The sequence below is a fragment of the Hemiscyllium ocellatum genome, chromosome 29 (assembly GCF_020745735.1).
Source record: "Hemiscyllium ocellatum isolate sHemOce1 chromosome 29, sHemOce1.pat.X.cur, whole genome shotgun sequence".
NCBI classification, from domain to species: Eukaryota; Metazoa; Chordata; class Chondrichthyes; order Orectolobiformes; family Hemiscylliidae; genus Hemiscyllium; species Hemiscyllium ocellatum.
In genome coordinates, this window is record NC_083429.1 from 34,500,032 (window position 1) to 34,527,048 (window position 27,017).

The window sequence follows — 27,017 nt, forward strand, 5'->3', positions numbered from 1 at the left end:
TTTATGGAAGCTAGCCTGCATCTTGGCACCCTTACACCTCCTATTGAAAAATGGTCAGCCTTGGAAATGGTCATATAGCCAAGAAGTAGCCTTGAGGGAAATGAAAAAAAAAGCTATTGTCATCTAAGGTGTTGGGTCACTACAATCCCAATCAAGATGTAGTAATGACATGCAATGCCTCCCAATATGGTATTGAGTTAGTGTTGGCTCACCGGTGGCCCAATGGAGAGGAACGGCCAATAGCACATGCTCCTGGACTTTGGCTGATGCCAAATGCAAATATGTCTAGATAGAGAAGGAAGGTTTGGTGGTCATCTTTAGCATGAGGAAGTTCTACCAGTACCTTTATGGATGGGAATTTGTCCTAGCAACAGATTAAATACTCTTGTTAGGGCTACTGCAGGTGCTGCTCAGAAATTCCAGTAGAATTCAGCATTGGCCCTTACTCTCAGTGCATACAAGTTAGAACACTGTCCAGGAAGCTAAGTGGCTAATGCTTTACCTTGATCTGCCTCACATTGCCAGATACTCATCAGTGGTGCCTCCCCTTGAAGAGTCAGTTTTGGTTTTAAACTTTCTGGACATCCTTCCAGTCACTGCTGACAAGATTTGACTATAGGCACAAAAAGATCCGGTCCTAGTGAAACTGTAACAGCTGGTGGTAATGGAGGAAACAGAAAGGCCATCACAACCAGAACTGAAACCTTTCTGGACCTAGCGAGACCAGACTACTGTAGAGGACAGCATATTACTGTGGGGAGCAAGGGTGGTTGTCCAAGGGATACCTTGCCACCAGATATTGGCTGAACTCCAGCAGAGTCATCCAGGGTTTCCAAGATGATGATGCAAGCAAGAACCTGTGTCTCGTCACCAGGGTTGGAATGCCATCATAGCTGCAATGGTGGGACAGTGTCCAGCATACCAACAAGAACAAACATTGCCACCAGCAGTGTCCACGCAATCATTGGAATGACTGAGGAAACCCTGGACCTGGTTGCATGTTGACTATGACAGTCCTTTCATGGGCTCAATGTTCCTGGTCATTATAGACATCCATTCAAAGTGGTTAGATGTGCATAAAGTTCATTTGACAAGTTCAGGGATAACGATTGAGAAGCTGTGAACATTGTTAATGATACATGGACTCTCAGATGTGTTGGTTATGGACAATGGAATGTCATTTACCAGCAGGAATCTGAGTATTTCCTAAAGTCAAATGGACATCTCCATACGATTCATCATCTAATGGTCTTGTGGAAAGAGCAGTCCAAACGTTGAAGGCAGGTTTAAAGAAGCAGCCTACAGTGTCATTTGACCTATCTAGGTTCCTGTTCAATTTATAGGATGACCCTTCATGCAACAACAGGGATAGCTCCAGTAGAGTTGATGATGGGGAAAAGACTCGGTACTCGGTCAAACCTGATATTTCCAGACTGGGGGGCGGGCTTGAAACAGCAGCAGGTGATGGGCATTGGCTCTTGAGCTGGCTGGCTGGCCACAGCCAGTGGTATTGTGGGCCTTTTCTCTTTTAACAGAGTCGTATCATTTTCCTTCCTGAGGAACTGACTTTAATCTGGCTGGCTGCAGCCAGTGGCACGACTGATTTTATTCCCTTTCCCAGGGGAACTGGCTTTTCAGCTGCCACATTGCAACCAGCAGTATTGTTATTTTGGAGAAGATGTGGAAGTAGAAGAGGAAATTTGGTGGTGGGACTTATTCTTTGTTCCATGGTCAGCTGTTTGGACTGAATTTCTGACCTTCCCCTGCCTCAATTCCTGTGCATGAACTGAAACTCCATGGGGGGCCTGACCTCTTTGAGTAGACCAATTTATTGTAAAGAAAAAAGAAGAAAAAATATAACCAGGAGATAGCTGGGTGTAGCCTGTGTATTACTCTTTTTTGTTTTTTGAGCAAGGACAGTGATGATTTGTGGCAGGGCTAGGCCCGTGCACTATTAGGTTTAGTGTTGCACTTTATTTTTGCATGTGTTTTCACTTTTTTGTGATTGAACTGAGCCCCTGTGGGTCAGCTGCATCTATTGAAATGGACTGTGAGTAGGCCTGGGTCTCTGTGGTGGACCAGGCTTCTGTGGGAACTGAACACTTGTGTCTGCACTGTGAGATGTGCGTTCACTGCCTTCAGGAGCAGCTTCTGCCTTTGAGAGTATACTCTGCCTTCAGGAAAGAAAGAAAAAGAAAAAGAAAAAATATATTTAAGCAGGGGATTTGGAATCTCCTCAGGTCTCTGAGCTGGCTGGCCATATCCAGTGTACTGTGCACTCGTAAATAAAGGGTGACTTGGTGATGGGATACTGGCCTCTGTGCTGTTAGTTCAATAACTAATGCATAACAAACCAAATGTACCAGAAAATGTGACTTTAAAACAGGAAGTTTTTGAGAATGTGATTTTGCTGCCAGGTCATTAATTATAGAGTCAGTGCTTTGCAATCTTTAATTAAAGGAGCAATTTCACCACATGATTGTACAATTTATATCTTTAGTTTAAAAATTAAGAAATAACAGAGTCTTATGATTGCTAATGAATGCGTTGATGCTTCAGGAGAGGGATTTCAATATGCCACATTCTCTTGCATCTAGGATCTAATTTGAGGGCTGTTTGAATTAATTATGATGACTGTTGAGTTAGGAAAGATTACTTATATGTGTGAATTCATAGATATCTTCAAGTACTGTTTGAATTCTTCTGATAAACAAACAAAATGTTGTAATGGTGGGTGCCAGGCAATCCTGTGTAAAGTTTAGACTTCATATTGTATTGGTTGTGTTGGTTGGATCCTTTGTTTTATTTCATCATCGAATTTACTGTGAAGTTTATACACTTGCATGTGTATTTAGTCTCTATATCTATGGGTGCATGTTAGATTTTGATTATGGCAGTGCAGAGATGTACAGGAATTCACTCAAGAAAATAGCTATTTTAAAAAATAAACCATAAAGAATATTAAATATTAATGATAGGAAATTTCAGAATAGAAAACAAAGTACTGTTCCATGGTTAAAATTTACATTGAGTATTCAAGACAATGAGCAAATAAGCAATTAAGCTTGGCAGAAACAGAAACTTCGAATGTGTATAACCTGCTTTCCAAACATCCCTCCCAACCATAATCTTATTTTGAGGCTTCCCCCCTAAACCCTTGGAAGGGAGGGAAGGGCGTGTGGTGATGAGAAACTTCATGTAATCAAAGGGAGGAGAATTCCAAAGCTTCAGTTTTTGACCTGACCCCGACTTTGGGATGCTATGGGTTAAGGGGTATACTCGCAATGCTAGGAATACACGTGTTAAAGAGAGTTAAAGGTCAGAAAAGTAAACAAACATTTTAGATTGAGAAATAATGGGGTTGATAACACAAAACTCGTCCCAATAGGGGGTATTTGCTCATTATGTGGCTTTTTTGCAGTGTGGAGGCATCTGTGATGCCGATGCTCTGCATATTAAATGTCCCTAAAAAGATCCCTAAAACTAAATGAATAGGAAAATGCCATGATAATGTGAACTCAGCAACTAAAGAAACTATGTAGATATTCAGTGTCCAGCTAAAATGGATGCTGGAGAGCAGGGTTTTGCAGACCAATCCTGTAGGGTTTTACTCCATTGAGTCATTCCAAGCAATAGGAAGAGATAAAGTTGGTATCTTCCAATTTACTGTGCACCACACAGATATATCAATCATTTTTCGAGGACAGAGGTTTCTATTCCTTTTCCTATGAATTACTATTAAGGCACTCTATTGGCATCATGGTCACTGACCCTTTTGTGACATCAAAAGCTTGGATCTGAAAATGAGATACAATGACACATGTACAAAGTGTCGTGATGGACAAGACAGTTGGGATGCTGAAACAAACAGGGTTGGTGGGGGAAGGATAACAGATGAAGAACAAGCCTGCGCTGGAGCCATAAAATATTGTAGTTATACTAAACTAATGTAGAGTGTGACTTCTGTTCCTCCAGCAGCTCGGACAATCCCAGTAGTGCCAGATTTGAGTAGTGGATGTTAATGAGATTGCAATCAGTCCCATGTGAAATGGCCAATGGATACGACACACAGGTGAATTGAGGGCTTGGAGCAGGGAGCAAGGCTCCGTGTAGGGAGGGTGCAGGTGGATTTGACACTTTAGAAAGCAGATTGGAGAAGTGGATGGTAAAGGACGTACGTCAAGGAAGACTGAGGGGTACGATCGTCAGAGGGGCTGTGAGTGAGTGGGCGGTGGACAGGAATGCCTCTGATGAACAAGGTGCACTCTTCAAAGTTTGTGCCCCATTTTTGTTTCTGGCGTTTTACCAGCTTAGTGAAAAGAAGCTGTCCACTTCCACTAGCTTTCACACTCTAACTACACCATGGTGCAGGCAGAGCAATATTGGGACCAAGGGCACATCTAATAAACTCAATTCACTCTTAGTTATTTGCTTATTTATGGTGAGCAGGCTCAGCACTTGCCAATCCTCCCATAATTTGGGCAATGTTCCATCTAAGCTGCTCTGAGGTTCCTCACATACTGATTGACAGCAGCAGCCACACTGACAAGTTGTTTTGAAAGGTGATACTGTGCAAGCACTGTGGATATCCACTCACTAATTTAAAAAAAATACAAGGAACATTGATGAGGGGTCACTCAGAAGGAAAGAACAGCAAAACTGATCTGAGAGACATACTGATCCATATATGTCAAAAAAGAGGACCTTTGGCTACCTTTCCAAGTATCTCTGGGTTTTTCCTATTTTTCCCTCTGGGTCTGCCACTATTTTTCATAATGCATCACCTAAATTACACCGATTGGGGGCATGGGACTCAGATCTCTCAAAACATCAGGAAGAGTTTTCTGGTTCAGCCAGAATAGTCTTCCTCGCAAATGAGCATTAATCAGGAAAGTTAGTGAAGGAGAGCCAATTTCACCCAGTGCCAAACAGATGTAGAACATCTGTTCCCTCACAAGGAATCGTAAAGCAGACTGTAATAAGCAATAACAATGAGAGTCTCTGCCGTCGAATGCCTAAGTCATCTGAATGTGTAGCCATGATCCTACAAAAGGATCCGTGATCTCACTGCTCTCTGTCTCATGCCAACAAAGAAAAATAACATCGTAGGCTTTATCCCAGGAAATGCTTAATGTAGAGGTTATTGCCTCTTGTAAGGGAAAACTGATTAGATGTATATGAAGCAATGTTAATAACAGCGTCATAGTGAGCTTTGGGTAAATGGGATAAACTTCGAGCTGCTTTTAATTTTCAGAATACACAACAATAGTAGGCATCCAATTCTAAAGTTGCCAAAGCCTCCTGGAATATTCCTTCATGGGAGTGTCCTATCAGAGGAAATTTTACCACATAAATTGAATGGAAGGAACCAGTTAGGAGCTCCTCTTGCAGTCACAAGCTGGGTTTCTCCTATGTTTCCTATCTGCAATAAATTTAGGAGACATGCTGTTAAGTGAATGTTCAAAATGAAGGATCACTGTGAAAGTGTCTAGGAAAGATTGACAGCAGGGAGAATGGGGTCGGGGGTGCAGTGGCTGAGAGCTAGCAGCTTATAACTGAGGTCAATTGGCTGAGAAGGGAGAAGTGGAGGAGGCCCAGGAGGCTTCAAGAGGGTTTAGGAGAGATGGGGAGGCTGCAAGGGCTGTGGGGATTTGGGAGGGTGATAGAGTTCTAAGGGGAGGAGTGAGGCTGCAAGGGAGGTGAGTCTGCAATTGGGCTGTGCAAAACAGTGACACGGGGAAGAGGAGTGTGGGAGGCTGAGGGAGGCTACAAAAGAGGTGAAATAGGAGGATGTATGGGGGAATGGACAGGGTGGGGAAGATTACAAGCAAGAGAGAATAGTTTAAAACCTGTCAACAAAGGACCACTCCAAAAACTCGGAGCTGGAAACCTTGAAATTGCGAAGGTAATGAGTTGTTTGCAAATAAATGTGGAATCTCTAATTTAAAGAAGCATAAGTGCAGTGTTACTATGTGGGAAAATGCAGTGGATGCTACTGCAATGAACACTATGTTAATTGCTAAACTTCCATCTGAGTTTTAGATTTTAAATGAAGTAAAGAGGGTAGTACCCATCTGTTTAAGATCTTTTAGCTTTGTGAACATAGAATGGAAATGCATTAAACGTGAACTCAACCTAGAAGCTGTGTTGAGGTTCATGACTATTTGTGTGTAGGTGTATGTGCCAGTTATTTTGAAAAACACTTTTGTTGTTAACTTATGCCTGCTGGCTTATGGCAATTTAAGTAATATTGTGTTGAAAATCAATGCTTTCTTTGTATGTTGTGTCATTAATGGAGGGTTGGTAATATAATAAAATATTGATTAATTCTTCTGATCTCAATCCACTGAGAGTCCAAATAATCCGTATGTCAACACAAGTACAAAAGGTAACATCTTTATGTGACTGCAACCTTTTAAAAGGTGTTTGTGTAATGTCGCCCTTCAGTGCCAAAGAGAAGATCCTGAAAACCAACAAAGCAACCTTAAGAGCAACCTAAAAAATAAGAACGCTATGGCCTGGTTGCTTTCTCAAAAAACAGATACACACTGGGCTTGCTTCTACATTAATGACCAGATCTTGTGAGGTTGGCTTCATATGCTACAGATGTAAGCTCTAACTAAAGAACAGCAATCTCTTCCCTACTTTTCCAGAGCTGCTATATCCGTTCTAACATAACAACTAACAAGCAGCACATCAACATATGAAGATCCTTCTAATGTTTAACTGATATTCTGAGCCATGAGAATGTAGTATCTTTAAAACTACAGAACAACCCCAGTTACCTGAATGGGACATGCAAGGAGTATTTTGTTCGGATAACGGATTGTTTGGATAACGAATAACGTTTTACGGGACTTTGAGATCTTGTCCAGATAATCCGAAATTCGGATAATTGATGTTTGGATTCTGTATTACATATAAAATTCTATCACTTGTGGAAAACAGAGTTGTTAAGATACACAAAGCTTTTTGAATAATTACTTATGTCCTGCCTTCATGAAAATCCATTTAAATTTCATTTCTATCCTTCAATCCTGTATAATAAAACAAATTGTAAAAATCCATATTCAGTTACTTAAATTCAAAATGCCGTATGATTTATGATGATAAAATCTGTTGTTAAAGATTGCTTGACTTTCTTTATCAAGCCTTTCTGTCCTTTCTCTCATTTATCTGAACAGCGAGATTTTTTAGCATGCTATGTGTCATGTTACAGTTGATGGGACAAGTCTGATCCCTTAAGAACATCAGTGCATGCATTATCATTTGACATTCTCAGCTCCTGCACAATGACAAATATCTGCTATTGTTCCACTGTGCAGTTAATTTCTTTACAGCTGGGAATACCTTCAAGCTTTCAGATCCCTAGGGTAGTTTGTAAGTGGCTGAACAAGGTCACCTGGCTATACCAATCTCTTGCACCATTGTCTTGTTAAAGCTTAGTGCTTATGCAATCTTGTTTCCAGAATCACTCTTGATGTAGGAAGATATCAGCTGAAATAACCACCTTTAGATTAGACATTTTCTATTTCAGCCAACCAACAAAGTCATGGTCCAATACAATAACACAGATGTTATGAGCTTGATTTTCAATTCAGGGTCAGGAACCTGATCTTCAGGCCGTTTCTGGGTCTTGACCCTGCCTATATCTGCACTGCTGATGTGATGCTATCTTCAAGTGAAGATCAGTCAATTGTGTTGAAAGTGAGCTTGATGCACAGGTAGTGACATTAAGCATGTCCAGGATCTGGCTCCTAAGTACAAAATCCAAATGCAAACAGCAACCATGATTGGACCTGCTACTCTTGTGCAACATAGCGGAGGCACAACATCAAATCTAGCACACTTATATTGCAGAGAAATGGCAAATGACCAAAATAAAAGTCCCTCCAACACAACAGTCTTTGTTGTCAAAACATTTTTTTTTGCCATCAATGTAGCTTAGTGCCTTCTTGCATGGCAAAGGACAGCTGTGCATTCACATGCACCAGAAGGTTTAGGTTTGTTGTACTTTGATTTCTTTCCAAATCAGGATGATGTGTGAGTAACAGAGCAACTAGTTGCGCATGTTTGCAGGCATCTGCTGCCTTTGTTCTACTTGAGTCTGTGCTTTTGATTGGCACTGAAAACAATTTTTTGTCAAGTTGCTGTAGTACATCTTAGAGATGATATATTCGGCAGCCACTGTATGCAGACAAAGTGAATGTTGATTGTGTTGGTTAAGATACTAAGCTGGACTGCTTTCCTATGAATGTGGAGATTCTTGGGTATTGTGGAAGTTTCCAGCTTATGGGAGGAGATTCCATCACACTCCTGGCCTCTGCCTTGTATATTGTGGACTGGTTTTGTGGGGGATCAAGAGGCAAACTACTCGCTGTAGAACACCAACGTCAGACCTGCTTCTGAAGCCACAGTACTTACTGTGCTATTACAGTTAAATTTCTGATTAACGATAATACTCAAGATGTTGAAGGTGACCAATTGAATGATAGCTTGAAGGTCAAGGGAAAATGGTTAGGTATTCTCTTCTTGGAGGTGGTTGTCACTTGCTGAAGCCTGTGTGCAAAGATTTGCAAATTTATCAGTCCAAGCCTAAATATTGTCTCGGTTTTGCTGCATGTTGCAATGGCTGTTTCAATACCTAAACAGTTGTGAATATTATTGAACATTGCAATCATCAGCGATCAGAACTGAAATGATTGTAGTTATTGGGTATCTTGCATTGTGTTACATTTGGATCAAGCCTGTGGGGAATTTTCTACTTGATGCACATTGACTTCTTTCTTGTGAGTTCTCCTTAATGTCAAACTGTGCAGCAATGGATATTTGAGCCATGATGCATTTTGCTACCGAGTGTCATGTTGTGGGATGACATCCACTGTTTTCCATGTGGTAAAATGGCAATCTCAGCTGATGGGAGGATTGTGCAGAGATGAAGAAAATTTAGTTATTTTCCTCAAAAGAAAAACAAGAAAGGGAAAGAAACTGATTATTGTTCTGTATGAGAATAGTAAAAGGTGAACCTGTTCATTTAATTTGGATTGAATCTGCTATGTTAATGTAAAACAAGGCTATTAGTTAAGGTGACTGAAATTTTAAAAATTGCTGCAAATAATGAGAGGCCAGGAAGGGTATGGCTGGGAAACATATTTCAGTGATGGTTGTTAGGTATGTCTTACATTCTACATAAGAGATATGCTCATTATATCATCACTGTTAAAGCATATGATCAGAGATTATTAAGGTCTCAGTCTCATTTTAAACTGGGGCCCATGACGTGCACCATGAGGTGCTGATGATACCTCTTTTTGTATCTAATTAGCTCAATGTTCATGAAAATTCTGAACTGCCAGAGACTGTAATGTACATTGATAGTGAATGCTACAGAGAAAAAAAATCGATTGAATCTTTCAGCATCTGTACTCTCTTCAGGTACAATTACCCTGCTGGAGGCAAAAGACCACAACATGGCAGCAGATCAATGGTGCTCTTTGCAGTGATATCATATTTTAAACATGTTCCTTTTAATGTCTTACCGTGTATTTCCGAGAGTTCTCCAGCAATACTTTGTCCCGCAGCCAGCTAACAACAGGTTTCGGGTTTCCGAATGCTGTGCATGTGAGAGTGATGCTACTTCCTTCCTTTGCTTCCACATAGGGTGAAGGAGTTTCCGTGAAAGTAGGGGGAGCTAAACAAAACAAAAATCCTCTTAAAATAGATTCAACATTTAGAACTAGTATCTTTAAATGCTTATAAAAACCAGTGTGTAATCTTTCACCCATTGCATCAGTTTGTGTAGGTGTCCATAGAGGGATCACAAGTCCTTTGATAATTTCAACTTAATTTCTACACTGGTACAACCTTTTGCCAATGGGAGGCATGAGAAGCAAAGAGCTTTTCTATACCTTAAATCCAATAGTTCAGCCAAAAAAAAAACTCACAATGATAGAAATAACTGAAAAGAAAATAAGGAATGACTGTCTATGTTAAATAAGGGGAATAATAGGAGCAACAACTCAATAAATTGCGTAAGTCTCAATAAATTGATCCAATTGAATATTTAACAAACTGTTCCAGTGATAGGGTTTGGTGGAGCTAATTACTTCAACTGCTGAGCACTGATGCAGTTATGATGTTAAGGTTATACTGTCAGCTAGCAATCTACACTGTGAATATGTAATCTATAATCTAAGACCATGTTGAAATAAATATTCTCATGGTGTACAATCTTCCATAAATCCCCACGATTAGGTAGTGCCTCTATAACGTATCCTTTCATTTTCCCATGTACAACTATAAACATGATGTGCAAATTCTGTAATGGTTGGAGAGTCAAATGAAACACAATTGAACAAAATTTCTCTCAATCCTATCAAGCTATAGTCATAAATAAATACTAAATCATAGAAAATTCATGAGAAATAATGTATTGGATATTCCAATGTCATTTATATTGATCCAATCTTTTCCCCAATTCTTCAGGATCTTCTTCTCAGCCAAACATTTGGCATCAAGGATGATTTGCTTCCACACTGGTGCAATGAGTTTTGAGACGGCCAATAAATGCAACATGTTGATTCTGCACTGCCTGAACTGATGGATAGATTAGCTGTTTTGGATGACACCTTTGAAACATTTTTGCTAGTCTTCTAGTAGCCTCCTGCAGTGATCTGTATGCAATGGATTGAGCTCCAGATTCAAATACATGAATTTGGTGCCTTACTTGCATCATTTCAGGATTTTCTCCCACAGTCCTGTCTAACTGGTAATGATTATTAACCAAAGCAAATGAATCAACAGCAGAGCTAACAATTTAGAACTATGTAGAATTCAAGCTTATTCTTCACAGAGTCATCAAAGATTGAGATGGGCACAGTGATGTATTACTACGTATTACTTTATTAAACTGGAATTGGTCAGATACAGTCATTGCCATCAAAGGTTAAGTGAAGTTAAACTGATTATCGCAAAAGTAGGAGGATTCTTAATGGAACTTGACATAACATAATTCATCATGACTACTACATTAATTCAATTGTCATTGCTTCTCATCAACAGTGAGGGTCTTGCCTCAGGTACATGAATAGCTGTTATAATTAGTAACTAAGATTTAGTTCTGGCAAGTGTAAGTTAAAGGATGATTGGGTGATGTATATTTTTATTCATATATCTTTGCGTTCAGATCCCTCCATAGCCTGGCCTCTTTTCTGCAACTCCAACTCTACAAGCTGTCAAGACGTTGTGGTTCTGCTCGCCGAGCTGGAAGTTTTTGCTGCAAACGTTTCGTTCCCTGGCTAGGGAACATCATCAGTGCTGTTGGAGCCTCGTGTGAAGCGCTGCTTTGATGTTTCTTCCGGTATTTATATTGGTTTGTTCTTGCCGCTTCCGGGTGTCAGTTTCAGCTGCAGTGATTTGTATGTGGGGTCCAGGTCGATGTGTCTGTTGATGGATGTTCTTGCCGTTTCCGGGTGTCAGTTTCAGCTGTAGTGGTTTGTATATGGTGTCCAGGTCAACGTGTCTGTTGATGGAGTTTGGGGATGAATGCCATGCTTCTAGGAATTCTCTGGCTGTTCTCTGTCTGGCTTGTCCTATGATAGTGGTGTTTTCCCAGTCAAATTCATGTTGCTGGTTGTCTGAGTGTATGGCTACTAGAGATAGCTGGTCGTGTCGTTTTGTGGCTAGCTGATGTTCATGGATGTGGATTGTTAGCTGTCTTCCTGTTTGTCCTATATAGTGTTTTGTGCAGTCCTTGCATGGTATTTTGTAAACTACGTTAGTTTGGCTCATGCTGGCTATTGGGTCCTTTGTTCTAATGAGTTGTTGTCTGAGCATGGATGTTGGCTTGTGTGCTGTTATGAGTCCTAAGGGTCGCAGTAGTCTGGCTGTCAGTTCTGAGACGCTCCTGACGTATGGTAGAGTGGCTAGTCCTTTTGGTTGTGGCATGTCCTCGTTCCGTGGTCTATCTCTTAGGCATCTGGTGATAAAGTTGCGTGGGTATCCGTTTTTGGCGAATACCTTGTATAGATGTTCCTCTTCCCCTTTTCGCAGTTCTGGTGCACTGCAGTGTGTTGTGGCCCTTTTGAATAGTGTCCTGATGCAGCTTCGTTTGTGTGTGTTGGGGTGGTTACTTTCATAGTTTAAGACTTGGTCTGTGTGTGTTGGTTTCCTGTGTACCCTTGTGGTGAATTCTCCGTTGGGTGTTCTCTCTACTAACACGTCTAGGAATGGGAGTTGGCTATCCTTTTCCTCTTCTCGTGTGAATCGGATTCCTGTGAGTGTGGCGTTGATGATTCGGTGTGTTTTTTCTATATCTGTGTTTTTGATGATTACAAAGGTGTCATCAACATATCTGATCCAGAGTTTGGGTTGGATTTGTGGTATTAGAACATACAGCCATACCACAAATCCAACCCAAACTCTGGATCAGATATGTTGATGACACCTTTGTAATCATCAAAAACACAGATATAGAAAAAACACACCGAATCATCAACGCCACACTCACAGGAATCCGATTCACACGAGAAGAGGAAAAGGATAGCCAACTCCCATTCCTAGACGTGTTAGTAGAGAGAACACCCAACGGAGAATTCACCACAAGGGTACACAGGAAACCAACACACACAGACCAAGTCTTAAACTATGAAAGTAACCACCCCAACACACACAAACGAAGCTGCATCAGGACACTATTCAAAAGGGCCACAACACACTGCAGTACACCAGAACTGCGAAAAGAGGAAGAAGAACATCTATACAAGGTATTCGCCAAAAACGGATACCCACGCAACTTTATCACCAGATGCCTAAGAGATAGACCACGGAACGAGGACATGCCACAACCAAAAGGACTAGCCACTCTACCATACGTCAGGAGTGTCTCAGAACTGACAGCCAGACTACTGCGACCCTTAGGACTCATAACAGCACACAAGCCAACATCCATGCTCAGACAACAACTCACTAGAACAAAGGACCCAATAGCCAGCATGAGCCAAACTAACGTAGTTTACAAAATACCATGCAAGGACTGCACAAAACACTATATAGGACAAACAGGAAGACAGCTAACAATCCACATCCATGAACATCAGCTAGCCACAAAATGACACGACCAGCTATCTCTAGTAGCCATACACTCAGACAACCAGCAACATGAATTTGACTGGGAAAACACCACTATCATAGGACAAGCCAGACAGAGAACAGCCAGAGAATTCCTAGAAGCATGGCATTCATCCCCAAACTCCATCAACAGACACGTTGACCTGGACACCATATACAAACCACTACAGCTGAAACTGACACCCAGAAACGGCAAGAACATCCATCAACAGACACATCGACCTGGACCCCACATACAAATCACTGCAGCTGAAACTGACACCCGGAAGCGGCAAGAACAAACCAATATAAATACCGGAAGAAACATCAAAGCAGCACTTCACACGAGGCTCCAACAGCACTGATGATGTTCCCTAGCCAGGGAACGAAACGTTTGCAGCAAAAACTTCCAGCTCGGCGAGCAGAACCACAACAACGGATACCCGAGCTACAAATCTTCAATCAGATTTTAAGCTGTCAAGACATCTGATCTCTAATTCTGATCTTTTGAACATTCCTGATTAGAACTAACATAATTCATTGACTCTATTGACTATCATGTCTTCAGTTGCCTGGGCCCTAACCTCCAGAATTGATTCCATAAACCTCTCATTTTACTTTTCTCCTATGAAGAGACTGACTAAAGTATACCTCTTTGACCAAGTTATGACTTATGTACCTGAACGTTTACCTCAGAGAATCAGACAATCATACAACTCCTACCAGTGCAGAAAGAGGCCAATCAGCCCATCAAGTCTGCACCAACCCTATAAAGAGCATTTCACCCAGACCCAGCCCCCTAACCTTGTATTTACTTTAGCCAATTCACCTAACCTGAATATCTTAAGATTGTGGGAGAAACTAGAGCGTCTGGAGGAACCCTAAGCAGACAAAGGGAAGAATGTGCAAGCTCCACTCAGTCTTCCAAGGTATGTGGTTTGGCATCATATTTTATTGTGAAGTGCTTTGAACATTTTATTTGGTTAAATATGCTATTTAATAGGAGTTTTGCTGGTCTTTCTTAAGTATGGATTATAATGGCACCGAATCATACCCTTGAGGTGTTCTTTGGTGAGCTCTAAGATGTCTAAGCAATGAATGGTTGACATCTTCCTTCAGCAGCCTTCTACATTTCTCTGGCATGAACTGCACATTTCTCTGTTGATTGTTACACTTCCTTTGATGCTTGAAAAATTGCACAGCGAACATGCTACATTAATAAATTCACTCTCAACTTCATGAAATCTCTTTGACAGCCTTTACTGGATCTTCCTGGTCTGTCCTTTGGCCTCCGGGTTAGCAGTATCTGATCTTAAGCCGCAATGTAAAGAACTCTGCTTCAATTGACTTAATAAAAGGCCAAACATACCTTTCCAGACTGCCATTCCAGTAACCTAGCATGTCTTAGGTGCAACTGTCAGTCTACATGAGCTTCAGCAAAATAGCCAACTATCAGGAGGACTCCCAGCCATAAGACTGTCAAGTATCTTGTTCTTATCTGAGGTAATTGGATCCAGAGTCATGATTCTTTGTTTAGTCCAGACAAACAGGTGATTTATATTATAAACTTTAGTTTTGTCAAAAAAACAAAAATACTTTTTATAGAATCCCTGCAGTGTGAAGGCAGAGCATTTGGCCTATTGAGTCCACACCATCCTTCCAAAGAGCAAGCCACCCAGACCCACCCCATCCCTATAATGCTGCTTTTCCAATAGCTAATCCACCTAGCCTACACACCCCTGGACACTATGGGCAAATTAGCATGGCCAATCAACCTAACCTGCACATCTTTGGACTGTGGGAAGAAAATGGAGCATGCAGAGGAAACTCACATAGACACTGGGAGAATGTGCAAAATCCACACATTCACCTGAGGGTGGAATTGAACCCAGGTAAGTGGAAAGACAATTTGAAAGGCTTTAAAATTGTCAAATCTTCAGATAACAAAGGCCTGGAAGAGGGCTCCAGTAACTGATTTGCTGAGACAAAACATGACTTTAAAGAGGCAGATCTAGGCAGTCTTGATGGTGGAGAAAGCTTAGCTGAGGGTGAAACAGTATTGAGATAAAGCCATTACACACAAATTTAGCAAAGCATTGCTGTTTTGTTGTCTTACACCCTATTGAGTATCCAGAGTAGTGTGGATGTGCAGAGGGATCTTGGAGTCCATGTACATAGATCCCTGAAAGTTGCCACCCAGGTGGATAGTGCTGTTAAGAAGGCATATGGTGTATTAGGTTTCATTTATAGAGGGATTGAGTTCCGGAGCCGCAATATCCTGTTGCAACTGTACAAAACGCTGGTGCGGCCACACTTGGAATATTGTGTACAGTTCTGGTCCCCATATTTCAGGAAGAATGAGGAAGCATTGGAAAAGGTGTAGAGGAGATTTACCAGCTTGTTGCCTGGTCTGGAGGGAAGGTCTTATGAGGAAAGGCTGAGACACTTGGGTCTGTTCTCATTGGAAAGAAGGAGGCTAAGAGGGGATTTGATAGAGACATACAAGATGATTAGGGGATTAGATAGGGTAGACAGTGAAAATCTTTTTCCTAGGATGATGACATCAGCTTGTACGAGGGGGCATAATTACACATTGAAGGGTGATAGATTTAAGACAGATGTCAGAGGCAGGTTCTGTACGCAGAGAGTGGTAATGGTGTGAAATGCACTACCTACTAATGTAGTCAGCTCAGCCATATTAGGGAGATTTAAACAATCCTTAGATAAGCACATGGTTGATTTTGGGATAGTGTAGGGGGATGAGCTGAGAATAGTTCACAGGTCAGCGCAACATTGAGAGCCGAAGGGCCTGTTCTGTGCTGTATTGTTTTATGTTCTATGTTCTATGAATAGTTCCTCTTAATATTAATTTTGAGCATTTGCTTTTTGTCTTTGACACACTTAATTTGCAGTTCAGGTTTATTCTGATCATTTAATCTTTGGATTCTAATTAATCTGAAATCTGTTTCGCCTTTTGCGATCTTGTTTTGACAACTGTCTGTGGAAATGTCTGCTTGATTTTATCCCAAGTTATATTGTTAGTTTTGTAACCATCTGAAAGTCAAAACCAATGCTGAATTTTGCATCTAACACCTTCAAATCAGAAAATTAATGAGAAGTTGATATTAGTCAGCATACACGTATTATTACATCAATTGCCTAATCTAGTTAAAATAAATTGGTCAATCCTTCTGATAATAATGTCAAAGCAATTTAATATGAATAATTAAAGTTTTGTACATACTTAGCTGCACAATGTAAATTTTTTAAAAGATTGATATTACATGGGAAGAATATCTGCTGTAATAATGTTCCTACTTGTTTCCTAATCTCAAATTCACAATTTCTAATTTTAACAGCACGTGCTTGGAAAATTATGAACAACTATTCCAATCAATGTGAATAATGCTTTTCTCAAATCTATTACAAGTAAAAAGGAATGGAAATTAAACCTGCAGGTGGAAGTTCACATATTATCACTAACTCTTAAATACACAGAAATCTTAAATCTACAGAAAATAATTGGCATTTTTGTCATAGTGTCCAAAATCATGAAAATTAATTAGCAACAATACCTGTTCCTAAGTAAAATATCAATTTAACAATGCTATAATGAAATAAAATGTGATAATTTAAATCTCTAGGTGTGGGTATTTGCATTGTTAACATTGTTCTCTAAGAACATGAAGAGAAAAAAAGCTGCACTTTTCTCCCATCAGAATAGCAATTTGTGGTTCAATTTACGACATGTCTTAAATTACTGAAAGAAATTGTTGAAAGATGCCTTACATTGTTTATTGCCAAATGCTGTTAAATATTAGATTTGAGCTACTTTTACTGAAAGAGTCCATTACAGGAAATTTCCATGAACAGTTAGATATTTGAGTGAATGTCCTGTCTGCATAGGATCATGGGATGTCTTGTGCCAATATGGACAGAAATTGGGAGGCAAAGTCTTCACTGACACTATTTCAGCATACATATAGAATCATAGGATCCCTACAGTGTGGAAAGAGGTCCCTCAGCCCATCAAGTCTGCTGTGCCCCTCTGCAGATCATTGAGCTCAGATCCAGCTCCCCTACCCTATCCACATAATCTTGTATTTACCATGGGTAATCCATCTAACCTGCACATCTTTGGACATGCAGAACTTGACAGAAACCCACACAAAGACAGGGAGATTGCCCACAGGGATCCTTTGAAATTCCCAATGTAGCAGACTCAGAAGGAATTGCTTGGGAAATTGTATTTTCCACCAGGGAATTCCCTTACATGTGTAACCCTCTGAAAGTCACTATTTAAATTAAAGACTTTGGATGGTTCTGATAAAATTCAAGTAAAGTAGTTGCTCAGAAAAAAAAAGATGATTCAATATGTAGACTAATTAATGAGTAACTATTAAGCAGACTTCAACATTCCCTCACCTCTTCTTACTTCACATCACCTCCCTCCCAGACTACTAAGTAAGGCTTTTGATCAGTCAAATTTCACATTGGAATCAGAATCATGCTCTGAGGTATTATCTTTTCTTTCCATCTTTATTTTTAAGGTTTTATATGGTCAACTAATGTTGTCTAGATTCCATATCACTTTGAGAGTTCAAGTTTATTTTTGACTTCAATTTCCTTTTCCATTCTTACTCCATGTATTTCTTTGTGTCATTTCCATCTTTCTTCATTTCTCTTCTGTCTCAAGTCTTTTAACTTCAAACAATATCTGACCTAATTCCAGCTACAGTGTTTCAATTTCAAGTTTCCCTTCTTCAACTCTAAATTTTGGATAATTACATGAAATATCTCCTCATTAAGAAATCCTAAATTTATTTTGACCTTCAATGTATCCCTTAATTCTTTCAATTAACTTTAGTCAAATATTTCAAATAATGCATTGTTATATCTTCAAATCCCAGGGAATTCGTAGCAACGTTCAAATCCATCTTCAAATTTTGTGCAATGAACATGACTGAAACACAACTGTTTTACATCCAGAAGATCCATGTACCAGTTACTTTCAAAAGACATAGATCTACCTTAAATGCATGGAATTTGAATCTCACAAGAATCCCCATTTGTTGTGATCCCAGCAGATGTTACAGCTGAACAAGTCCAATTGCAGACTGAAATCTTGCTTCACAGTTTTTAAAAAAATTGAACATAAGCACATCATGCTGCAGATTTGGTTACCACACTGAAACAGAGGCATATTACATAAATTAAATGAAGATAAAATGGAACAAACCAAATTATTTGAAAACAATTCATGAAAGATTTCAAAACCATAGCAAAATAGATTCCTGTCTAACCCGACACCATCTATTCACAGTACTCAAACACCAGACAGAGACTTCCCTTCTGTATTACATCGAAAGGTTTAATGTAATTACTTATTTCTAATCCCAGTTTTTAGAACTTGATAGCCTTTTCCTTCATTATTCTCACAACTGATCTTAAACATTCCTAGTTTCACTTACATTCTTTGTGTTCCTAGCCAATCACTTCTGGTCTAGAATTTTCAAATTAAAACCCTTACACTCAGGTAACGCACTCCCTTATTGTTCCGGATTAACTAACTTCTCCAGGATATACAAGTTCTTACATCCCAGCCCAGTTTTCTGCCAACTGCCCCAAAAATGTGTATTTTTCCTATGCCAAAAGGATTTTTTGATTCCTCTAAACCAAAAGGAAGATATTTACTTTCACTGTCTGTTGTCTCTCATCGTAGAATTCATAAAATATAAACACATTCCCGCTGTCAGAATCAGTCCGATGTTCTTTGACATCTGTGATTTAAAATCATGAATCCACAAATACCGACAAGTTAATTATTAAAACATTTCCTACAAATGGACCAAAAGCTATGTGTCACTAGTTCAAAATCTAACTACTGAAATAATGATACTAATATTACCTTACGATACATGATAACATTGAACAATTTGCACCTGTAATCCAATCTCAAAAATGGTTTCCTCTACCCTCTTCCCAATTACAGCATAAAAAAGGCATTAACTTTACCTCCAGGTGTAAGTTTTAATTGGCTAACCTCGATCCTAACCCTTCTCATCCTAGAAGTACATGAATCGTTTAATATAGTGATATCAGTTATTTCTTTCTGGGACATCAGGAGGCCGAGAGTCGACGCATGGTAAATGGAGAATACTGAGGATAATTACCTTCTCAATAAGAGAATTTAAGCCTTCTTTTGTGCATTAGAACATAGAACATTACAGTACAGTACAGGCCCTTCAGCCATAGATGTTGTGCCAACCTGTGAAACCAATCTGAAATCCACCTAACCTGCACTATTCCATTCTCGTCCATATGCCTATCCAGTGACCATTTAAATGCCCTTAAAGTTGGCGAGCCTACTATTGTTACAGGCAGGACGTTTCACGCCCCTACTACTCTTTGAGCAAAGAAACTACCTCTGACAACTGTTCTATATCTATCACCCCTCAATTTAAAGCTATGTCCCCTCATGCTAGCCATCAGCATTCAAGGAAAAAGATTCTCACTGTCCACCCTATCTACCCCTCTGATTATCTCATATGTCTCAATTAAGTCACTTCTCAATCTTCTTCTCTCTAACAAAAACAGCCTCAAGTCCCTCAGCCTTTCCTTGTAAGACTTTCCCTCCATACCAGGCAACATCCCAGTAAATCTCCTCTGAACCCTTTCCAAAGTTTCCAAGTCTTCCCTACAATGAGGTGACCAGAGCTGTACGCAATAATCCAAATGCGGCCACACCAGAGTTTTGTATCGCTGCAGCATGAATCTCTCAGGTTAAATCTCAGCAGGTTAAGTTGGTGAAAGCAAGTCAGCAGCTCGCTTGGCATTTTGCATCAATTTTATTTCCACAGTCTTAATAATGTGGGAAGGGTGTGGATCAAAATGCAGACTCTTTATAGAATATCTAAATCTTCCCTTTTAGGTTTTAAGTAAAAGTGTACATTTTTAGAACAAGCATCCAAGCAATTGTCTGATATAAGGTATCTGAAAATTTTGAACATTTCCCAGGATTAATTAGGAAAAGACAAGGGGCAAGCTATTTTTAGGCAATACTGCCTTTGTATTATTGTCAAACCTCACTATTTCCACGAACTACACTCTTTCTTTAATGTAACAGTGTATTCAATTGCTTTGAGATGTCCCAAAGTGCATTGTATATGATGAATTACTTTGAAACGCAGAGACTGTCGTCACATAGAGTAAAATTACAAACTACAAAGAGCAGCGGATTTTCCTGTAATTCCTTCCAAAAATAACCAGATGATGTTATTGTGTTACATTACAAATCCAATATTCCTTCAGACTCTTTGTCATAAAATCAATATAGTTTCAGGTCATATGTCACAAGCATTTTCAAACAGGAATGGAAACACAGTATTGTTACAATAAGAGAAATAATTGCAAAGACAATTCAAACCCAGCTCATTGATTTCATGGAACTGGTTCTCACTTTTAAATTCCATGTTCTGTGTCTCTCTCTAAATGATGTCTTCCACTTGTTTCTCCTGCTGCGCAGACTCTGCAGTCACTGACTGATGGATGTTTCCTCACCATTTCAATCCCCTTTTAAATCACATTGCCCAGTCACTTCTTGTATAAATATCATGGCCAGGTTCTTGTTGCTTTTGACAGATGAGGATTGGAAACTAGAGTAGTATAGATGAATGAACATTTATTAACTATTTAAATGATTTACGGAGGCATCGTTCAGCAAGATTCCTTTCAAATCTTATGGCTTCAGCTCCTAGTTCCAGGTTATGCCTTGGGGATGTCAGATGATGCAGTCTAGTTATTAGCATGTAGCTGTTAATCTCATGTATGACACCTCATCTGAAATCTTTCAATATACCCCATAAACTATTTAGATCTTCTTCCAACTCCCTTGCCCAAAGTTTTTTTTTCACTAAAGTCATCAATTTCCAACAGTGCTCTCACTCATATTTAAGAAGTGAGGGTTGCATTTGGTCCATTCTCTTGTCCTGAGAAATATAGAAAATATCTATTTATATTTATGGACCATGAGAAAACTGGAAGATATGAAACTGTTTCAGCACCATCAGATTACTTTAATCTGAACAGAAAATCTTCATCTATCTGTAGCACATTAGCAGCACTCTGGTGAGCTAGATTGAGTCAGAATCGATGGACTGGCAACAACAGACTTACATGTCTCCTCAGTAAAGAGAAAACTCGGTTTTGCCTGTAAGCTTCAGCCTGTCTGGTGAATTGCATTGGACTGATTTTGTAAATGTATGGTCTTATTTTGACTACGAAAAATCTGATTCATCTCTATCTAGCACCCCTGGTCTTTTATGAGTTCATTTCTCAATGTTCCCCATTCAAATTATTAGTGAGGCAGTAACGGAAATTTATTAAAAAAATCAAAACTTTCCCCTAAGCTCCTGACTGCACCAAATGAACTTTACCAGATTTAGTATTTAAACTAAAATGAGAATCAAAAGCTTCACTGTCTTCTTCATATTTGACGGAGTTTTCTGTGATCCCATGTTTAACTGGAATGAGGTCTGATTGCACACAGCAGTAACTAACCTACTCCTTCTCAGGCCACTGTGAGAATCCAGAGGTGGCCTGCCAATGATTGATATGGCATTGCCAATTAATCCAATGCATGGCTTTGTCTTTTGATTTAATCTGATTTATTATTGTCGCATGCACCGAGGTAGAATGAAAAGTTTTGTTTTCCATGCAATACACGCAGATCATACATAAAAATGCATTACGGTAATTGAACAGAGGGAGAAATACAATGTTATGGCTGCAGAAAAGATGCACAATGAGTGAAATCAACATTAAATTCAAAATTTGAGAGGTCCATTCATAAGTCCAATAACAGTAGAGAATAAGCCGTTCTCGAACCTGTTGGCATGTGTGTTTAAGCTTTTGTATCTGCTCCCTGACAGAAAAAGTTGGAAGAGATTATTACTGGGATGAAGAGATCTTTGATTATGTTGGTTACCTTTTTGAGGCAGTGAGAAGTGTAGATGGGCTCAAGAGATGGAAGGTTGGGTGATGGACTGGGCTGTGTTCACAGTGTTCACAGCTGTCCGTAGTTTCTTATGGTCCTGGCCAGAGCAGTTGTTATACCAAGCTGTGATGCAGATGGACAGAATGCATTCTGTGGTGCATCTTTAAAAAATGTTAAGAGTCTGAATCGACATGCTGGATTTCCTTCACCTTTTGAGGAAGTAGAGACATTGTTGTCCTTTCTTAACCATCGTATCAATGTGGATGGATCAGACAGATTGTTGGTGATTGCCACTTTTAGTAGTTTGACCTTCTCAACCATTTCCACCTCAACTACATTGATGTAGGCAGGGGCGTGCCTTCCACCTTACTTCCTGAAATCAATGACCAATGCTACTGTTTTGCTGCCATTAAGTAAGAGATTGTTACCTTTATACCGCACCACTGAGCACTCTATTACTTTCCTGTCTTCTGTATGGTCATTGTTTGAAATCTGGCCGACTGTGACAGTGTCATCAACGAACTTGTCCAGGCCTTTTACGTACCTTCAATCAAAACTCTTGTGAAAGGTTCTTCAAATGCTGGAATAGGAATTATAGGTGCAGGTTTTATTACTGCCTGTGGTTTTCCGATTAGCTGACATGTATGACACGTCTGGCAAAACTCAACTACATCCTTGTGTAGTTCAGGCCAGTAAAAATGTCTTTGTATTTTAGCGTATGTTTTCCTCCAAGTGGTAGCCCATGCACCGCTCACAGCACCTCCTTTCGTTGCCCTACTGGCAAAACAATCTGATAAACTTCGGCCCATTTCTCATCTGCTTTAATGTGTGATGGTCTCCATTTCCTTATTAGGACATCATTTGTTAAGTAATAGCACACAGGAATGCATTCACTCTTCTTCGTATATAATGATACTTGCTTTGATACAACTGTTTTCAGTTTTCATCTTTCTACTGGAACTCAATAGGCATAGTAGAGCTAAAGTTACTTGCATGTTAATCTATTTGCTCCTGTTCTGTCCCACTTGTCTGTTCAAAAAGAGTCTCTGATAATACTTATTCTTTATCTGTACTTTTCATCTCTCCTGCTTCAGCTTGTGCCTCTGTGACCTCGTGAAGAATCAATCTGGGAATATTTCCAAATAAGACTCCTGCCATGCTTCAGTTGCCCGAGTCTCCACTGGCTTTTCAACTAGGTGGGCAGCACACCTACTGATGAATCAGCTATTTAAATTGCAAGGGCAAATTGTATTCCTGGAGCTGAGAGTTTGTCCAATACTCCCACCACAAATTCTGCACTCTTCTCTGGACTCTCCAGCCTCACTTGATATAATTGAGCACTTTATGTCTCACCATGGATTCCTGATATCAGTACCTTTTCTGGCAATAGCTTTTCAGGAGCACATATCTCCTCACCCTTCAGCATTACAGACTGAGAGGATCCTGTGTCCCTTAATATTGTAACCTCTTTACCTGTAACCTCTGGCCTATGTGAATAAACTTTACCCTTTTAGGTTGTTTTTTAGCGGATCTGACACTTCCTCCTTAATCAACCTCTGAATCAGCTTTCTAGCTTCCATTGTGCTTTCTGTTATTATGCCAACAAAACTTCCAGGCTTATCCTGCTTTCCTATGTCTGGCTTTCTCCTAGCCCACCAACACTGTGATTTAATGTGGCCCACGTTATTACAATGAAAACACAGGAGCTTTTAAACTTCTTTATTCCCCCTCGAGGGTTTTGGTTTTACCCTGTGGTTCGTTCTCCTTATGATCTTCACTGAGATCTACCTTCTGTTTTCCACGTGAGGATTTCTCTTTGCCCCAATTTCTATCCCTCATGGACTGAAATTGATTCTGGAAGCTAAACCGTGTTTTATGGACCAGCTCATAATCACCAGCCACTTTAGTTGCTAACCTTGCTGTTTTAACTCTCTGCTCTTCCACATGAGTTCATGCTGCTTCAGGCAGTGAATTTTTGAATTGGTCCAAAATAATTGTCTGTCTAAGGGCATCATAGGTTTGCTTTAATTTTATCCATCTATCAAAATTACTCTGTTTGATCCTTTCAAACTGAATACAGGTTTGACCAGGCTCCCTCTTTCGATTCTTGAAACGTCATCTATCAACTTCTAGTACAAGCTCATATGCACTTAAAATGGATTTTTTCAGGAGATAGCTCCTCTGATAGGGATGCAAAGACCTCACTTGCCCTACCTACAAGTTTTGTTTGGATCAACAAAACCCACATTGCCACTGGCCACTGCATTTATTTAGCCACTTCTTCAAATGAGATGAAAAAGGCTTCCACATCCTTCTCATCAAATTTAGGCAATGCTTGGACATACTTGAACAGTTTCTCACTGGGCTTCTGACTACCAGGGGCTTGCTCATTCTCACTCTCTCCCTCACTCAGCATACCTTCAGCCTTTATCTCCAGCCTTTTAAGCAGACTTTTCTTTTTCAGTGCCAATTTCTGAAGTTCAAATGCTCTTTTTTTCTCTCTCCTCTGTTGCTCTCTGTTTTTCTTTCTTTTGCTTTTAATCATAACTCAAACTGTTTCAATGCTGCTGCCCTTTTCTTGTCTCTCGCCTCTAACTCAATCCATTTCTTTTGCAATTGAAGTCTTGCCATCTTTATAGATCCTGATGGTGTTTTGAGCAAGTTTAAATGCTTAGCTCCTGCTGTAATTATCTCTCCTTTCCTCACAGAAGGAGGCAGCTCCATCCCCAGTTTGTCTGGGGCTAAGGCGTTTGTCAGTGTTTTGTGGGTTTCCAGTCAGTTGCCATCAAACCCCAGCAATGAGTGCTCAAATTATTGCTGTAGCTGTTTTCTCCACTGTATTCTGATGGGCTAATGGGTTTTCACTTCCTGTCTTTGTAATCATTGGCTAAGATCTTTCTTAAATGGCTCACAGGTCACACACCAGTACTGTCACAAGGTATAAATAACACAAATGGGTTTTGGATGTGTCACAGATTGAGGACTGTGAACTGTTTGAGTATAAATTAATCAATAATAAGAATTTTCACGAGATGCCGAAGTGTGATTGAACAGGACACCACTAGATCTTTCTTCACAGGACCTAGTTTGATTGGGAGGACTGCAGATACTGGAGATCAGAGTCGAGGAATGTGGTGCTGGAAAAGCACAGCAGGTCAGGCAGCATCCAAAGAGCAGGAGAATCGATGTTTCGGGTGTCATGAACTAGGCCAGACAATTCAAACATTCTTAAGCAGGCAGCCCAGACCATAAGTTTGCAATTTGTTTCGGTAAGTGCACAGTGAAAATTACTTGGAATAAGTTAGGTGGGTTAACTACCAGGTGTTAAAACAGACAAAATTTATTCACAAAATTATGGAATGAACACAAAGAACAGAATATCAAATACCCACAGAACTCAGACTATCCCAAACTAGACTTAATCATGCTGTTCCGAATGTACACAATATTCCCAATAAACAAACCCCTTAAACAAAGAGCAAAACTTGAAATGAAGACTTACAGGTTGAAATTAGCAGGGCAGAAGGAGAGAGAGTTTAGCAGCCTGCTTCCACACAGCTCCATAGCTGAACTCTCTACTTAAAAGTTCTGAACTCTTTGCTCAGCTCGAAAGCTGGCCATGCCTCCTTGACTTATACAGGTTACTTCTAAAAACATAAAGGCTTTGACCCAAAGTCTCATCAGTTTATGGATAAACAGAAAGGCCTATCATCTCTGTACCAAACCCAGCTATTTCAGAGCCTGGAGTGTCTTATGACACCTCTGAAAAAAATCAAGTGCACAGTGTCCTTGAGAAAGGGAACAGCTTGTAGGAAAAAGGACCAGCTTTGTGATATGGGTATAAGCCCTTCATCAGGAATGAGGATTGTGGGCCAAGGGGGCAGAGAGGAAAAGGGGGGGGGGTGGGGGTAAGGCTGGATGGAAGGTAGCTGGGAAATTGATGAAGCCCCTCCCATTTATATCTCAGTCCCCTTGGCCCACAAGCCTCATTCCTGATAAAGGGCTTATGCCCGAAGTGTTGAATCTCCTGGTCCTCGGATGTTGCCTGACCACCTGTGCTTTTCCAGCACCACAAGTCCAGTTCGATGTACTCTAACATCATTTGATATCTTTGATGATTCAGGTTGGTTATCACATGTAGCTAGTAATCGCACATACCACACTTCTCACCACCATTTAAAATCTTGTCCAATTAACTGAGCTTTGGAGAGGCTTCTATTTCTCAGCATCTTTCATTGCAAATTGCTATCCTCATTGCTTCCTCCTTCAAACGTGTTTTCGTGCATGAAGACATTTTGCAAATTATTTTTATACCAACATAAGGAATAATCTTTCCATTTAAAATAAGAATAAAAGTTTTTATTAACTTTGTGATTTTAAAGGAGAAGTCAAATTCAATCATTGCACATAATGAGATTGGGGATAGAATGTGAGGAAATTGGTACAGGAGTTTAAATTGAGGAAGGAGGGAATTCACAGTTGAACATTGCTTTGTTATTGACCTGGAACTATCTATTATAAAGTCTTACAAAGTTGCTCAATGCTTGCAGCATTTATTTAAGAAACTTCCATTCTTGATTCAAAGAGTAATTAAGTTAGCACAACCTTGTGGTGCTCCTTTTGTTAAAAAAAATACAATGTACTTTCAAATCTGTTTTCTGTACAATCATGCCTGAAAGCTTTTTAAAGCTGTAATGCTGCTGACAATGGATTACAGCTTGCAAAACATGTGAAAAAAGTAATGCTTAATTCAATAAAAATGGGAAATAAAACCAGCAGAGTATCGCTTTTAGAGAGGAAGGAAGAATGATCCTTACTAAAACCTGTTTCAATGCTGGTGATTCCAAAGAAAGATACATTTTGAAGAATTCTGCCCTTGAATTTCAGAGCTAGTGAGTTCCTGTTTTGAGACCAA

General features: G+C 39.8%; 1 protein-coding gene across 1 annotated transcript in view; it reads right to left on the reverse strand.

The window, feature by feature from the left end:
• Positions 1-27,017, reverse strand: part of igsf9bb (immunoglobulin superfamily, member 9Bb) — a 669,303-nt gene that overhangs the window by 239,431 nt on the left and 402,855 nt on the right. The window contains exon 4 of the mRNA XM_060846739.1: positions 9,540-9,691. Within this exon, the coding sequence (XP_060702722.1) occupies positions 9,540-9,691 (152 nt within the window). The remainder of the gene's footprint in view (positions 1-9,539; positions 9,692-27,017) is intronic.